Source organism: Gambusia affinis, linkage group LG22, assembly GCF_019740435.1.
Source record: "Gambusia affinis linkage group LG22, SWU_Gaff_1.0, whole genome shotgun sequence".
Lineage (NCBI taxonomy): Eukaryota > Metazoa > Chordata > Actinopteri > Cyprinodontiformes > Poeciliidae > Gambusia > Gambusia affinis.
In genome coordinates this window covers 13713618-13730564 of record NC_057889.1, presented here as the reverse complement: position 1 = coordinate 13730564, position 16947 = coordinate 13713618, and the positions used below count along the sequence as shown (strand labels likewise).

Here is a 16947-nt window from a genome sequence, read left to right as displayed (position 1 = left end):
CCATCCGGTGTCAGCCTGACCGGATTGTCTCGAACTAGGGAATCAAAGAGAAGAGCAGTAGCTGGAGAAGAGGATGAAGAAGGGGGTGATTAAATGCACATCATTCAGAATTTATCCAGTTATTGATCTGTTTCACAGTTTGTTTTATGCAGGCAGGGGGTTAGGGTACCAGGGAGACTGATGAGGAGTCCTGACAGGGAATCTCATTAAAATACCAGCGCATGAACTAGGTGCCAAACTGTAAGGAAGGTCGTCAAACACACACATTAAATCTAGAAGGGGAGAAGACTCCACAGATCGAAAGCAGGCAGAGAGGAAGCACTATGTTGACACTTGTGACAGAATAAATAACACTTTTACAACCAAAAATAAAAGTAAAACAAATAAAAATCCTTAAGAGTCTCTGAAATCTGAAAATAGTCATTTAAACTCAAATATTATGTTTTTTTTTGTGTTTTTTTGTTTTTTTCATTGGTGCAGAGAAATAATGATATCAGAGATAAAGAAAACATGGTTAAAGAGACAGAGGGAAATTCAGGGGGTACAAAAACTTCTCCTCTTCTTTATTTATATCCCCCAAGACAGCAGGCTAAGATTTCTGGCACCAAAACACACGTCACGCTTGCTATTTTGGTCTGAGGTGCTGCATAGCACCAAGAGGTTGGGTGACAGGTCTGAGGCATTATGGGGCCAAGGGACTGTTCATCCTTACGCAAAGCATTTAAATTACTTTTCACAGTTGAACTACCTCTATCTAGGTTGAAAATGTGCACCAGACCATGCACATGTGTGCATTTGTTTATCTGAAGTGGTCACTCTGTGTGTACAGTAGCAAATAATGGACAGTTTGTTCTCCATGTGTGCAGATGTGGGAATTCGAGAGCGTGTGAAAGCGTGATGCCTCACCCTGCAGAGAGCAGGAGGTGTCAGGGAGGCCAGAGGTTGTTGAAGTAGTCTTATGAGGCGTGAAACACAGAGCAGGAAAAGTGATCTCTGTCCTCACAGCACACTGGATATCCTGATAACGACGGGAAGCATAACTGTTGCTGAATAATGACTCTACAGTGTTAGCGTACTCTGAAGTTTATTCATTGTGACAAATGGTTTTGGAGAATAATCTCTTTAAAAAACCACTGCTAGATGACAGCCCTTAAACTGCACTATATTATTTCAATTCAGTTTAAGCACATCATTTTGTCCTTTCACTATATATATATATATATATATATATATATATATATATATATATATATATATATATATATATATATATATATATATATATATATATATATATATATATATATATATATATATATAAAAAAAAGCTAAATAAATTTTATCTTATTTAGCTTTAAGATAAAACATCTGAAAGCTAAATAAAAAATATGAAAACATCAAAATACTTTTGCAAACTGATGTGGATGGATGAAGGCATTTCCAACCACATGAATCTCATCTGCCATGGCAGTGAACACCGCAACGTCTGAGCTTCTGGTCTGCTGGTAGTTGATATGCACAGGATGAACATTCAATAAACCATCAAGGCTGTAAACATGAATGACACAAGGCAATCCAAAACACGGGATCAGCATTTACTTTAAGCACAGTCATATTTATTACCAAGAGAAATACATGAGAGGCATATTAGAATCAATTGTCACAGTTATTATTTGAACATCTTCAATACTTTTCATCATACAGTCCAATACACTTTTCAGCAGTGTAGAGGTCACCTCTGGGAACTTTGTCCCAACTGGATCTCCCTCTGGTAACGAGACGGCATTTGATTCAATGTATCAACCAGAAAAGCTGAAAGAGCGCACCCTCGAACTGGGGCTGCATGCTAATCCTTCACATAAAAAAAGCACTTTTATTTTTATACAAAAAAGTTAGATATCTGGGAACAACAAAGCAATATGGTGAAATGTTGGTAGAAGTTAGGCACAGAAGAAGTTTAAAGCTGCAGCATCACCGGTGAATATGGACGTTATGTTTAGAACACATCGGGAGAAAGGTTTCCATTTCATTTTAGCACTCACAAAACAGGAGGCCCTTACTATTTACAAAGATGTTGTTGTACAAGGTGATGGGGACAGATGCCATTAGATGGAAGATGTCACATAATGATAGTTTCTGTCTGAAGGGAGTAGGAAACAGGAGGCCGATGCTTTAGGCCAGGACTAGGGGTGCGAGTAAGAGGGCTAGGGGGCCTGTAGATTGGGCCTGACGGGGCACTGATTCTGGCAGTAGGTGTTCGGTTGGCCCATCTGGAAGGAGGTCGCTGGTTGGCAGGGCGTGCAGGACGAGAAAAACTCCTCTTGGGTCTTGCTGGAGACATCTCTGCAGGATTTACCTGGTGGGAAACATGTGGCTCACAGTTACTCAGAGATTCATTGTTGGCAGAGCTGAAGACATATGAAGGAGAACCAACCTGTTGTGGCTCTTGTCTGTAAGCCGTGTTTGTCACTCTGGGACTGGAGCTGTAATCATGCTGGATGTCCAGCATGTCCAGCAGTTCTATAAGTCCTTCGTCCCTCAAATAGAAAGAATCATGTACATCCTGTCTCCTTGGAATCCTGTGAGCCCCAGAAGGACTCGTTGTCCTATAATCTGTTTTGGGCTCCAGTTGCTGCTTTCTTGCTCTCCCTCCCTCTCTGTCTGCCCCGCTGTTAGCACGGGGTCGGACCTTCGGGCTCCCTGGTACCTGAGATCTCCCCAGGATCTGTTGGGGAGCAGACTGAGAGCCTTTAGCACTACTGCAGACTTCTCTCTGATCCTTGAAATGATGCCGAGCAGACTCTAATAATGAACCCCGGTCTTGGCTGGGCTCTGTCTCTGCTGTCAGCACATCAGAATTTGCTTGGCATTTCTGGTTAGGCATGCGCATTGGCGCCTTGCTGGCTCCTCCGGTGGCTCCCAGAGCTCTGCGCTGACAGCAAGGAGTGGGACACTTTGCCTCTGAGGATGGTCCCTGATGGGTCACCACCCCGGATTCGGTGAGTGTCTTGCCCTCATTCTCTTGAAGCATGGCTCCAAACTTCCTAAGAACTGAGGGGCTGCTGCATTTTCTGTCTCCCAGGACTCCTGGAGTGAAGGACTTTTTGTCCAACAAGGGAGACTCGGTTGTCAGGACTGGGAACTGAGAACGTGCTGATGCAGCAGAAGCATCTCTTTGTCCAACAGGGGGCTTCGCACCAGTGTTTTCCTCTCTGTGGGGGGAACCCCTCATGTGAGACACTCTGTTCTTTATGTTTTCAGTTTCCTCAAAAGTGCTCAAATATTGGTCTGGTCCAACCCTGGATTGACAGTAGATAAAAGACAAAACAAGGGGAGCTTTCAAAATGCAAAATCTAGGCTTCATTCTTTTATTCACTTAACATGTCAGTGAAAGACGTTTCTACCTGTGATTTCCGGATCGTCTTCTGGCCTCATCCTGGAATGCAGAGATGTCCTGGTTCACTTTAACTGTGTCACTGAAGTGCTGAAAGAGATTAAAAAGTAGTTTTAATGTCTGTTCATGGTGTCTTTACCAAATATTGAGCAGCTCTGGCATCATTCAGCTATGTACAGCTAAAATATTTTGATCTTTAAAGACATATTCAAATGGGCTGTTTACTAGAATTGACCAATGATTGTCCCTGCATAGGGACCTCCAGGAGAGCAACCCAGACATCTGTCCCTTCAGTGACCCTCTCCACCTCATTCTGTGTGATCCTGAGGGGCTTCTAGGCTAAGAGGAACTTGTGTTTCCTCCAGGCTGTTTTAGGCACGGAAAATCTCCGAAGGCAGATGAGCAACAACTAGCCGGTAGGAGAATCCAAAATCGGACATTTCTTTGATCAGTAGGTGTACCGCGCAAAACACTCTTAGGTGTGGAAGTTGTTACTCAAGAAAGAAGTCCTGGAGATTACTACTTTCAGTATGAGTGAGGTATTGATAATGAAGTCTGGGGAAGCAGAAAGATGTGAGAAGCTATTGAGGAGGAAACTGTTTTTTGAAATCTACTTTTTAAGATTCATCTAGATTGCAAGAGAGAGCAAGATGTGATCTGTTTTATCCTTTTGAGATTTCAACATTTGTCATGTTGAAAATGTTAACATTTTTAAGGGAATGACATACGTTGACTATTCCTTTAGTATTGCTAGTCCTGCTAACTGTGCTAATTACTTTGACATCAGTTTTGGATGTCACTTCCTTAATAATTTTATATTGGTTTTGAAATTGCAAAACAATGGGCTGCTTTCTCTCACAAACTCACTTTACAAGTAATATTAAGAACCAATCATCACATCGAACAAAAACTTGTATTATTTTAGTTTCTAAACCGAAATCGAAATCTCCTAAAACTGGAGCAGTTAAAAGCTTTACAAAAAACAGGGATGGGAAATTGGTCATTAAATTCTGACTGGAGAATTTCTACTGATGTGCAGTGGGAACAGAGAGTCTATCATTTCAACCTTATTACCCACTACTCAGTCATGTGGCTACAAAGTGCACTGGGCTACATGAGAAACTAACTTCGCCATGTAAGCACTGTTCAGGGAACTGAAATCAATACATTCCTGTCAGAACCACAGCTCCAGCTCACATGACATCCCACCTATCTTGTTTTTGCAAATGCCAGCAGAACGAGGCACGAGGGTCAAGGAATCTACTCACCACGTGGCGAGCTCTGTTGTTCTTCCGGCTCGTTTTATTCCCCTTCTCCAGATAATCCTGCAGGAAGTCTCCGATCTCTGAAACCCCGTTGGAGCGGCAGCAGCTGCAGCCGTGCCCATCATGACCTCTGACACGATTCCCGCCGTGGGAACCAGGCGCAAACAGGACATTGCTGTGTTGCCTCAGCTCACAATCAGATGGGTCGCCATTTTTCTGGTTGTCACCAGTGATGTCGTTCGCTCCTCTGCGGGCCTGAACTTCATTGTACAGCTTGAAAACACAAAGGAAGAGGAGATCATGAAGCCCTCACTGCTGTTTTTACATTGATTTGACCTAATTTCCGCAATTATAACAAGCAGATATTACGCAAAATCTGTCCAACCTATATTTGTAATCAACATGTGCTTTTCCACTTTGAAGAAGCATCTGTTTGATACCTCCCTCAGGATCCACTTTCAGGCTATGTGTATAAGTGACAGAGAGGCTGAATGTGTCCCACAGGTCTGTCAGCACAACCCAGTTTAATTAGCTTGTTAACATTTGTCTGTACTGCTGCTCCAACGAGGTCATGAGGTCGAGTCAGTCTGTGTGCAGCCAACTGTTTAATATGGAGGGCGCACACACTTTGGACCAATTACCGCTCCCTGGGGAGAGAATCAGAAAGTACCTCTAGTACAGAGGGGTAATATTAAGCTACGCTTGTTTATTGTCTTCCTGTAAAATTTTAAATCTGTTTTAGTGCAGATGAGTTCAGGGAACTGAGAAGGTTGATGTAAATAGTGTAAAGAATGCTGCGTTTATGAAAGCAAGTTATCTTTTTTCCATCATAATATATATGTATATATATTTTACAGCATGGCCATTTTAATGAAATACCAGAGAACATTTTGCTGGGGTCAGAATTTTCACTGCCTGAAAGAGGCAATGAGTCTCAATGGTGCCTCTCCCCCATTTAGTGCTGCACACTGCCAGTCAGCTGTTTGAAAGGAGAATACTTCCTTTTTTTCAAACAAAGAAGAAAAAAAACATTTGTTGTTTAGTAACATTTTGTGGACTAAAATAAACAGACACTCATGGCACTGGAACCAAAAAAGCGCCACCTACTTTTCTTATCAAGGTAACACTGCTTGATTAATTAATGTGCCTAAAAGTTACATTTTTGCTTCAAAAAGCTCCTGAAAATTTTTACTTGCTTTTGTTTATTCCACATTTTTGCTTAACTATGTTCAATATCCAAATAACAGTGAATATAAATTACAGATAGCATCATTTAACTGTCGTAATCGGTCAATAAATACAAATAAATAGAATATTTTTGTGAAAATACTATCACAATGATGTTCTGGTTTTACTCAGGGTTAATCTCATATTGGCCAAAACCTACCTGTGGCACTAGTATTTTATATTGTCAGTCTGCATCACATTTTTTTTAAAAGCAAATCTCAACATGCCAATTAAGATTACCAAGAACCCAGTTGGATTATGTGTAAACTGATTTTCCACTCTGACACTAGACGTGTTTCCCATCGATTCTTACCTCTTCTATTTTCCTCTGGATGTCCTGCAGCTGATCCTCCCACTCCTGCATCTCGGAGTCAAAGTTGTCCGCGGTGTCGGGCCTCTCCTGCCCCCACCCCCGGCCACCGCATTCCAGCCCCAGCTCCAGATCGATGGCTGCCATGACGCAGGCCGTTCGATAACCCTGAGGCTCTGTTGAATAGTGGCTTCCGCCCCTCCTTCTTCTGCTTTGCTCTCTTCCGTTAGGAGGTCACAGCTGGGGTGGCAGTTAGGTAACTGATGGGACCGATGACCTGAAATCACTAAAAAGGACAAATGCATGAAGGAAACTTAGATTTGTCCTCAAGATAACACAAAAATCTAGGTCGCATGTCTATTTTTAACAATAGTATTTAAGGAAGATCGAGACTTTGCTTCAACAGTTTGACTATTTATTCTGTTTCAACACTCAGAGAGGACAAATATTCACAGCCCCACAGTTTTGGCATTCTCCTTCAAAATCCACTGCTGCCTTCTGTGCCACTGCAGCACGTGTGCGGACAAGTGTTACAAGACGGCTCTTTATCAAGCATTTGACCTCCAGCCTGCCTCTTCAACGCTGACTACATTCAGGAATCAGAACACCCCGACGACTCAACGAGATGCTTGGAACATGACCAAGATGTTAAAGGTCAATCCTGGGTTTCAAAGCTAGACATTCAAATTTCTTCCTATACATTTTCTAGAATATTCGACTTTAAACTTCCTAATTAAATCCACCAATATCTGAAAAGGTTTTTTTTTTTTTTAATCTTAGCAGCATAAAAGAAATTAGAAGGGGAAGGGTTTTTGTTGTTGTTGCCATAATTCAGAATGACAAGCATCCTTGTCGAAAGTCCCTGAATGTACCAGCCATTTCCCTCCCACCTGTGATGTAAGAGTGGAGATATTAATAATCCTGTAACTATCCATAGTAAGGTGACTCAATGTCCTGTGGACAGAGGCAATCTATGCCTTGATCAGGGAAGTTTATTTAAAAAAAAAAATCAAGTACATGGCTTATAACCTAGCAAAAATGTGTAAAACTGGTCAAAATCCTGCTTCTTTCCTCTTTTTTCAAGTTCAGACAATAATAGTTATAAACTACATGTTTAACATCTCCAGAAGAGAAAACACCTGCCTTTTAGTCTTAATGAACCCAGCAGCTCTTACCTTAACTCTACACAGAAATGCTCCCTGTCTTGCAGTAAATATTTCCTCCGCTCTGATCCCTGTCTCTCCAGCACTTTCACTCCCCACGTTGCAGAGCTGTAAAGTCCCCTCTCTCCGTGTTGCTGCCCTTCTCTTATGCCCCGCTCTGTTACGTAAAGCCCAGCACACTCGATTTAAAGGGTCCCCTTCCTAAGAGTTAAGACCCAAGCTTTGAGCTAAAGGGTAAACATCTTCTGTTCCAGCTGGGGTCCCCGGGCTTTATACCACCAGTCCAGTGCGCGCCAATCGGACTCGGGATCAAATGTCATAATGTCAAATTTATTCCAGCATTCGAAGTCTCATTGGGACGACTGTCGTCACCAGCATCCCGGCTATAATTACCGGTGCACACAGAGAGAGGGAAAGTGTTTACATAGGTATTTCAGTTGCCGCTGCTGTCTCGGCCAATGGGCTCCTCTGTTGCTACTCTGCTTATAGGAGGCCTGGGCAGATTTCGTCTTGTGACCTGACCGTGCTGCAAATCATTTTTCCAAAGGAAGCCAAATGGGTGTGGGTGACACAGTGAGTAATAATGTGTCACAGTCAATAATATCTTTATTGAACACAGTCACGGAAAGGAGCCTGTCAGGTGGATGCATGGCATGGTTGGCATATTTTAAGGTCATACTTTGAATTCTTCAAACTTCAGATGTGATTTGTTGTTTTTTTGCACTTAGACTTAATTAGTTCTTAGAACATAAAGGAAAATAAAAATAAAACATCAAATGTTTTTTTTTTTAGATAAAAAAAAGACTTCTCATTCCAAATTACACACACACATACACACGCACACACACCTACACACCTATATATATATATATATATATATATATATATATATATATATATATATATATATATATATATATACAACTTTAACATTTGTCAAATTGCAACAAGAATTTTCCAATAATTTTATTGGATTTTATGTCGTAGATTGTTCTGTATTAACAGTCACCAACTTTAACATAGTGCCTTTAAATGAAAAAAGGGGAATACCTTAAGAAGTTCTGATAGATGAGACCAAAATTCAACTTTATTCCCCAACTAAAGCCTAAATGCCAAATTTATGGAGGACAATTAATACAAAACCATTCTGACCAATGACTCTAAAAATACACCCAAAGCTACAATGTGATGGTTTAGATCAACCCAAATATGTGCTAGGATGGCTAGGATCCAATTGAGAATTTGTGCAAAGACTTCATGGACGCTCATCAACTAAATGAGACCAAATGGGGCTAATTACAAAATGCACACAATTTTCAGATTTTTATTTGAGAAAATACAAAAATACATATATAATTTTCTTTAAGCTTCACATATTGTCATGAGCTTGTCTTGACAACATGTGAAAAATGTCAACGTATGAATACTGTGCATGTTTTTATGAAGACTACACCATCACTGACAACCGTAGAACCAAGTCAGAGTTCTGTTGGAAACTTTAGCATCACCTGACAAAAACAGCCCACGTTTGACCTGTCAGTCTTCCCTTTAGTGTAAACGCCCTTGGATCCTCTCCCCACCTGTTCTCTAATACAAACACACTTTGTCACTTGCCGTGGCGAAAGAACTAACAAACACACTTTGTCATTACTTTACCTTCAGGAAACAACAGCAGGGTGGCAGGACAAGTTTTCTGGAAAAGAAAGAGAATTTTGCATTCACAGCATGTTAAAGATAAAAATAGATTGTTAATCACATCAAGGACAAACTGTGGTCACGTCTTTTGTTTTGGAAGACCATAATTAGACAAAGATATCTTCAGTAACAACAAAATGCAGCTTTCTAAGGTGGACTTCAGACACTAAGTGAATAAAAGTACGCAAACTAACTGCATCTTAAAAGATAATTACATCTTAAAACTAATAATTTAGGGTGCTAGTTAGTTCACAGGTGCCAAATAATATAATTGGAAACTGACTTTGTGTTTACAAAGCAGGTTATGTTTGTCAGGTATTAAAATTTAAGTGTAACAAAAACAACAAAAGCAGAAGAAATCCCAATCAGTCCATAAGGCGTGTGCCAGTCAGGCAGTAACCATGACAACCATGTATGTCCCAGGATGAATTCATTGGAAAATAAAAACAACACACACAAACACTCACCTTCTGTAGTGAGGGACGCTGATAGTGATCTGTTATGATATTAGAGACTCCAGTTGTTGAAGCCAGTTAAAGAGCAGAAAGGGTGAGTGCTGAACTTTTTCTGTGCTTTAGATTACCATGGCAACAAATGAGGAGTTTTTTTTTTTTTGAGGGGGTGGGGGGAATAAAACCAATATAGCAAACACAAACAGGGATGATTTGAACATAGGATGGCTTACATCACAGAACAAAGAATAGAGTAAACAGAAAGACTAGTTTAAAGATAGTGGCATAAGAGAGGGATGAGAATAAGACGAGTATAAGGATGAGCAAAATGATTGGTTGGAACATCTGAGGAAAACATAACAGGTGAGAAAAAGAAGAAAAGTCAGTACTCTCTTTTGGACTTTTGAGTGCCGTCATGAAGCTGAAAGATTTTAACTCTCACCGACAGCGGCTCCTCTGCCTCTCTGTCCTCAAGTCTTGGCACCTCCAGTCTGTCAATAAAAGCTTGCAGCTCTTTTCGGAAGGCCTTCATCTGGGCGTTAATGCGATAAAGTAGTTCATGTTCCCTGATCATGCTCCCATCTTCCTCTCCGCCCTCCTCTCCTGCCCTCCCAAACATCAAATCGCCATTTGAAACGTACACCCTTGCCTCCGAGATGATGGTGGCCGTGTCGGCAATGAGCCTGTCGATGGTGCGCACCAGCCTCTCCGCTTCCACACGGATGTCAATCAACTGTTGCCTGTCGCGAGGGTTACAGCGGCCACCAGGCAGGAAGCGAGCCAAGGCAGAGGAGGCGGAGCCCTCCGGACCCGGCGGGGTGTAGAGGCCCCTCGTGGGCGTCATGCATCGGCTGCTGCCGTTGTTGTTTCTCACCTCGTCCGAGTCGCTCTCCCCGCCCACGGGGCCCTCCCGTTTGCGATGAGGAGGGAGCAAGCGGGAGGAGGTGGAGTCCTCGTCGCTCTCACGACGGCCACTCGCCACTCCACCCGCATCGCTTTCTGCGTCGCTGTCTCGTGGGCTGGGGCGCAGGGAGAGATGGGAAGCCAGGTCGTAGCGTTGCATGTTGGAGAGGAGCACACGGTTCTCATATTGAAGCTGCATTACCTGAAGGAAAAGAGAGGGGGAGCAGTGAGACAGGAACTTGTTGTGGTTGATTATGCTTTTCACAAACAAAATTACACAGATCATGAAACCAGTTAGGATTCATTTTTATCCAACTTTATGTAGAAAATTACAAAATTATCCTCAGTTGTTTTCTTAACAATTAGTGCTGATTTATGTTTGGTTTTGATCTTATAGAAAATATCAGCCAGATATGTTTGTAGAGCAAATCTGTCACTGACACTGCATGGCAACCCAACCCACTCTACAGTGTCTTGAGTGGACAAGACAGGAAACACACACACACACACATGCACAACCACACACACCCACACACACACACACACTTAACAAAAGCTGTCTCCAGAAGGTTTCCAGAGGGTGTGTAGGTGGGGCAAATGATCATCTTGTGGTGACGCTCTTAAACCAAAAGTCATGACAGAATTTCAAGGAATTCCTTTAAACCGTTATCATATGATGAAAGTATAAAAGAAGGTGAAGACATCCTGAGCTGTGCTTTTACTTTTGCCAAGTGCCATCTGAGTTTTACTTTTGTATTGAATGTCTGTTTTATAACATATTTATTACCAATGACACAGAAAAACAAACAAATTTTTTTTTTTCACTTTTTTGCCAAATTCACCAACTGCACAATTCTTGTTAAGTAGTATAAGATAAGCAGTATTTTGAAAGAGCAGAAGGAATGGAGGAAGTCAATGTAAGACAACATGCTAGTGATGCACCACATGCAACTGGCAGCATTTAGGCTAACATTTGAATTTTGGCTAATTTTAGCTTATACGCTATTTTTAACATACTGAATGGAATAAGTCCATGTTACTCAACATGCTTGTGAAGCTCCACATGCTATTGAGTACATTGTACCTTACTTTAGCATTGATGCTAATTTTTAGCATCAGAAGGCTGAGTTTCAACCGACTGGCACACTTTGGCAGGGCCCTTTTAAATTTCTTCAGAAATGTTCTAGTTTTGTTTCCCTCAACTTTGCATGTTGGCCAATCACACAACATCTCATTACCCTGCACCGTTACAACCAACGTTTGTGGTTGTAATGTGACTTAATGAATATAAAATGTTAAAGGTTATTATCTTATTATAAGTACATACAACATAGATAATAAAATTCCAGACCTTTCCACTGAGATCATTGATCTGCAGCCTTGCAGCTTTCAGCTCCTCTTGCAGATTTTCTGATTTGGCTCCATCAGGCGTTGTACCTCCTGAACCCCCTCCACCATGCCTGGCTCCTCCCTCGTGGGTCCCGGCCTTGAAGCGCAATTTGTTCAGCTCTGCTGTCACCCTCTTGTTCTGCTCCTCAGCATCAGCAAGGTTTCTCCTCAGGAGTTCGGCCTCGTCCTCCACCAACTGCAGCTGCTGTCGGAGTTCGGTCAGATCGTCGCCCAGACCTCGTCCCATGCCCGACCCACCCGTCGCTTCACACCCTGAGCTCCCGGCACCCTCCCCCTCACCGCGGAGGTCATCCAGCTCAGCCCTCAGACCTCGGTTCTCAACCTGATTGGAAAGACGGAGACCAACTTGAAAAGATTCCAGAAATTTCCCCTAAAAAAATCTTTTAACTGCATTGTCTGGTCTTACCTCCAACTCTACTATCTTCCTCCCCAGGATGTTGGCCTCCTCCTCCACCAATCGAAGCCTCAGCTTCAGCTCTGACTCGCGGGTGGTGGGCGGACCCCCGGCCTCCCCTTTGGGATGGGTACTGTCCAGTTCTCCGTAGAAGGAGCGATACTTCTGAAGCTCTTGCTCCAGACAGTCCTTTTCCTTGTCGATCTTGGCCGCCTTCTTCCTCATAAGCACGGCTTCCTCCTTGATGAAAGCTAACTGGCACTTCAGGTCGTCGTTCTCCTCCTGAAAGACGAAAAAGAAAATTAGTCTCTGCAAAAATCCGCAAAGACTCAAAGACTTAAGATTAAAGTGAAGATTTTGAGCCGCAGCCCATCAGCCAAGAGATTGGGTCAAGAAGATTTTTAACTTTCACTAAGTCTCTGCAATTGCTTGAGCACTTCTGTCTACATGCGAAGGACATAGTTGATTGTAGAAAAATGATTGGTTCAAGACATGAAGATACTTTGACATGAATAGAATTCCAGCTGTTAATGAGAGCTTCTGACCTCAGTCGGAGTCTGCGTTGGCTTCTTGTCAGCCTTCTGGACGTCTTTGATCCCCTTTCGCTTCTGAGACTAAGAGAGAGAGGACAAAGGACAGTATAGGCCTTCATGCTTTTGTTTCGACAGCATACGAAGATGTACAGTGCCAACTCAAAGTAATTTACAAATAAATGGTCTCAAATAAAAGTCATAAAAGCCTTAGAATCACATTATGAAGCGTTTACATCAGCCAGTCCTTTAGAGGTATGCCTCTACCAGCTTTCCAGATGTGGAGACATCGTTTTTTTTGCTCAATTTTCTTTGTGAGATAGTTTAACCTCAGTAAGCTCGGATGGAAAGCAACACAAGAGCATCAGTATTTAATTCTTACAGAGATGTTCACTGATATTCTGTGCAGCTGGATTTTAGCCTGTTTTTACTAGATGACATTTGAAGCTGGATTTTATTTGATTGAAGGAGACTGAATACAACGTCACACTAAAATTCAAAATATATATTGTGTTAAAAATGCTCATTTTCTTTCCACATAACTTGTACTGGTGACTTAACAGAAGGTGAAAAAGTTCAGAGTATGACTATTTTCGTATAAAACCGTATAATGTGCCCATTCCAACTAAAACCGACAATTTTGTTATATTTTACATCTAAAATATCTGTTTTTTTTTGACATACTTTATAAACAAATTAGAATTCAGAGGTGTCAATGCAGTGCATGAAAATTTTGGTGGTACCTCATGATAAAAATTACATTTAGTCTTTGCTACCAAGCATGACCTCACCTCTTTGGTTTTGTCTAGTTCAATCTGTAGAGCCTGTTTGGTCACCTCCACCTCTATGAGTTTCTGTCTCAGTTTTTCATTCTCCTCTTCTGTCTTTGTCCGTTTCTCCTCCACCTTCTCCAACTCGTGGTGCAGCCGCACCGACACGTCCTTCGCCACCTGCAACAGTGTTAGCAGCAGGACTAACAGCTCCGACAAACGCTTTGCACGATAGTGTCAGAGGAGGATTGATGGGTTTTGATTGTCGGCTTCTACCTTCAGGTCCTGCTCCAGGCTCCTCAGCAGCTCTTCATCGATCTCTCCCGCCTGGGCGTAGCGCAGCCTCTTCCTCTCGGCCTTGCGCAGTCGATACTGCAGGATCCGGCAGTTTTTATTGGCCCGCTCTAACTCACGCCTCATTTCCTGCAGCTGGCATGTGTCTTCCTCATAGAAGGTGTCTCGCATCTCGTCCATCTCGGTCCTCATCTCCTCGATCTCACACTGGCAAGAATCACACCAAAGATGAGCAGATGGGGTCATTAAAGTAGAAAAGCTTATTTCACTGTAGCTTCTCACTGAAAAGCTTACTTTAACTAACCATTTAAATTACCTCTTTCTTTTTCATTCATGAACTTTAATTTGAAACTATGCTTTGATTTCTTCTTTTTTGATCCTTGACTGTTAGCACTATTAATAATACTATTAGTATCATGTATTTAATATGAACTCTTATTTAAAGTGTTTATTTAAGTTTTTTCTGATTTTGTTATTGATAATGACTGCAAGGATCATGCCAATGTGGTCTTGGCAGACATTTGGCACCAATATGCTTCCGCTTTAATTGGTTTAGTTTTTTTTTTCTTATGCATGACGTTTTTGTGGTGCTTTCCGCCACAAAACACAAACACACACACACATACACACATACACACAAAACACTGTAGTGAAAAGACAATATTTCAGAGCCAAACAATTTAAGCTCCCAGTTATCTCTTTGCAGCGTGGTGATTTATTCTTTGTAATTTCTTTAACAGATTTAACAATTTTTCCAACATCTTCTACTATATTTAATATATCTGATTAGTTCATTCTAAAGACAAAACAATGATCCAGGTGAATCAATATCAGTACAAGCTAATGAATAACATTTTTTCCCCTCCGAATAGAGCTTAGCCTTCTCATCGGAAGAATAATAAACAGGCTAAATGATTGATTGCCCACCTTTTAATAACAACGCCAAAATACATACCATTTTTCTCTGTTTTTTTCCTCATATTTTATAATTCTTAACAAAGAATCATCCAGTGATTAAGTATAAACCTTGAGATCATCATTTTCCTCCAGCAGCCTCTCTATCTCCTCTTCCAGGGCCTGGTCCTGCTGTGTCACGGACGCCTCCTCCGTCTCCCCCGCCGGATCCGGCTCACCCTGCGCGGCCTCTACCCCAGCAGCGCCCTCCGTTTTGGTCTGCATCTTCACGCTTCTCCTTTTCAGTCTCCTGTGCGGATGAAAGTGAATCGGCTCAGCCTGAAAGCATCCTTCTCTCCCCCAGTCCAAGTCGAGGCCCGCTCCGCAGCCCGCGGCGGCGCCGCTTCTCGTCTCCCGCTGCTTGCTATCCTCTTTTCTCCTCAGAGGAGAGGATTTGTTGGGCAGGATTTGTTGGTCAGGGCGGCGTTTGAAGCGGGGTGTGCCTGTGGCAGGGCGGCAACCCGGTGGTGCTGGTGAATCTACTCTGGCAGCATCCGCCCTGTTCGGCGTGAGATCAGCCTCAGCACCAACTGGCTGGACAGCTGCTCTGTTGAGCCTCTCGGGCTCCCCCTCTCGGCCGTCCGCGGATCTGGTTTTCCCCGCCTCAGTGTCTCTGCCTCTTTCCGCCCTCAGGGAGGACCTGGACCTGTTCGGATGTTTGGCAGCCCCCTTGCTCGCTCCATCTTGAGCTCTGCTCCGTCCCCATGAGCTTTTACCAGCTGTTAATGTTGTCGAAGGATCTGCAGCGCCACCGGCGGCTGGCATAATTTGCGCTTCTATTTAGCCTATATCAATTTCACACATCCCCCAATTTATAATATAAACAGTCAAAAATACATTAAATTGCTATACAAATTGTCGAAAGTAGTGCGTCTTTGCTTTAATTCACTTTCTTTTTAATGTATTGTTAAGTGAATAAAGTTTCAACTTTCATAAAGACGCCACTAGATGCCGCTTTACTCCAGTAGTGTCCAAATGAATCTCTCGTAAAAAAATAAAAAATAAATAAAAACAAAAATGTCTGCAGCAAAGGTTTCCAGCAAAAATGGACTTTCCAGATGGAACATTAACTCCACAAAAATACGAAAGAAGTTTGGTCGATTGCCTTTTCTTGTTTCCAAGACTTTCGGATCACCGCAGAACTGAGGGCACCACCAGGCACCACAAAGGACCATGGCCATGACGTCAGAGAGGACGTCAAACCAGGAAGCAACTTCTACATTCAAATTCAAAAATACTTTATTAATCCCAAAGGGAAATGAAATAACATAAGATGTATAATCACTAATTTTCGCACTCCGTCACTTTAGAGCTATTTTTTTCTGCTGAAGTGCTGCTAGGTGGAAATAAATGTTTTTCAATCAATCAATTAGTATTTTTGCTCCATCTGAAATGAAGGACCAAAACATAATATCCTCTGCCTGATCAGTAATATCGTGTTGGTTGAGGGATTCTTAATGGTATGTTGCAGATTAAGTCGACAAAGGAAACATTTTAAAATAAAGAAATGTTATAGTCATACTACGGGGAAGTTTATAGACTAGACAGTTGTTCAGCAGACAGTCGCTGGGACCGTCCAATGTTAATCTGTGAAATAAATCAGTTACTTATTAGTTTGACTTCTTAAATTGAGATTAGAAAAGATATATTAACTTTTTAAATAATATTAAAATTCACTGAGATAGACTGATAAATATTATCTCAAGAGTAGCTAAAATTTTATCATTCTTGTATTTACCCCCCACTGGATCCAGCAGAGGTCGCTCTCCATACTTCAGTGCAGCGACACAGAGGGTAAGCTGTTCCACAGACCTAGAGCCAGCAAAACGCTGACTGTTTCCACTCCCTTAGCCTCTCTTAGTCATTTAATTGCTAATGAGATGAGTGAGAAGCCGGTCAGGTTTGTAAGGATTTAAACTCTGCTAAATGACCCTTCACCCTGTTTCATACTGTGGTCTGCAGACTATCAGCAATTTCATGCAACTCTAAGCCCCAACAAACCTGTTGACACACACACACAAAAAAAACACAACAACAAAACAACAAGAAGGAAGTAAAAACAAATTTAGCAACATGTAAATAGTTTTTCTAAGCTACCTCTGCTGCCTCAAGTTGTATTTGAATACAAATGGTTTTATTAACAATTGCTGAATCAGCTCCATAAGTCTGTGTGCCTGTCCAGTAAC

The 16947-nt window shown here is 42.0% G+C and overlaps 2 protein-coding genes across 4 annotated transcripts; both read right to left on the bottom strand.

Annotated features, from left to right (window-relative positions):
- Positions 1-1590: 1590 nt before the first annotated feature.
- Positions 1591-6343, bottom strand: LOC122825164 (protein piccolo-like). Its single transcript, XM_044106319.1, has 5 exons — positions 6200-6343; positions 4663-4932; positions 3405-3484; positions 2435-3299; positions 1591-2356 (listed from the first exon to the last, which is right to left on the bottom strand). The coding sequence occupies exons 1-5, from the start codon at positions 6341-6343 to the stop codon at positions 2120-2122; spliced, it is 1596 nt and encodes a 531-aa protein (XP_043962254.1). The 3' UTR covers positions 1591-2119.
- Positions 6344-6346: 3 nt separating this feature from the next.
- LOC122825163 (protein SOGA3-like) lies at positions 6347-15924 on the bottom strand. Of its 3 annotated transcripts, XM_044106316.1 has the most exons (11): positions 14834-15924; positions 13790-14014; positions 13535-13693; positions 12759-12827; positions 12226-12495; positions 11761-12141; positions 9949-10611; positions 9522-9851; positions 9016-9052; positions 8868-8946; positions 6358-6482 (listed from the first exon to the last, which is right to left on the bottom strand). In XM_044106316.1, the coding sequence occupies exons 1-8, from the start codon at positions 15524-15526 to the stop codon at positions 9741-9743; spliced, it is 2571 nt and encodes an 856-aa protein (XP_043962251.1). In that variant the 5' UTR covers positions 15527-15924; the 3' UTR covers positions 6358-6482; positions 8868-8946; positions 9016-9052; positions 9522-9740. The 3 variants fall into 3 exon arrangements, with proteins under 3 accessions (XP_043962250.1, XP_043962252.1, XP_043962251.1); XM_044106315.1 differs by lacking the exon at positions 8868-8946 and having other exon boundaries at positions 6347-6482; XM_044106317.1 differs by lacking the exon at positions 8868-8946 and having other exon boundaries at positions 6347-6482; positions 14763-14889.
- Between the last annotated feature and the right edge of the window lie 1023 nt (positions 15925-16947).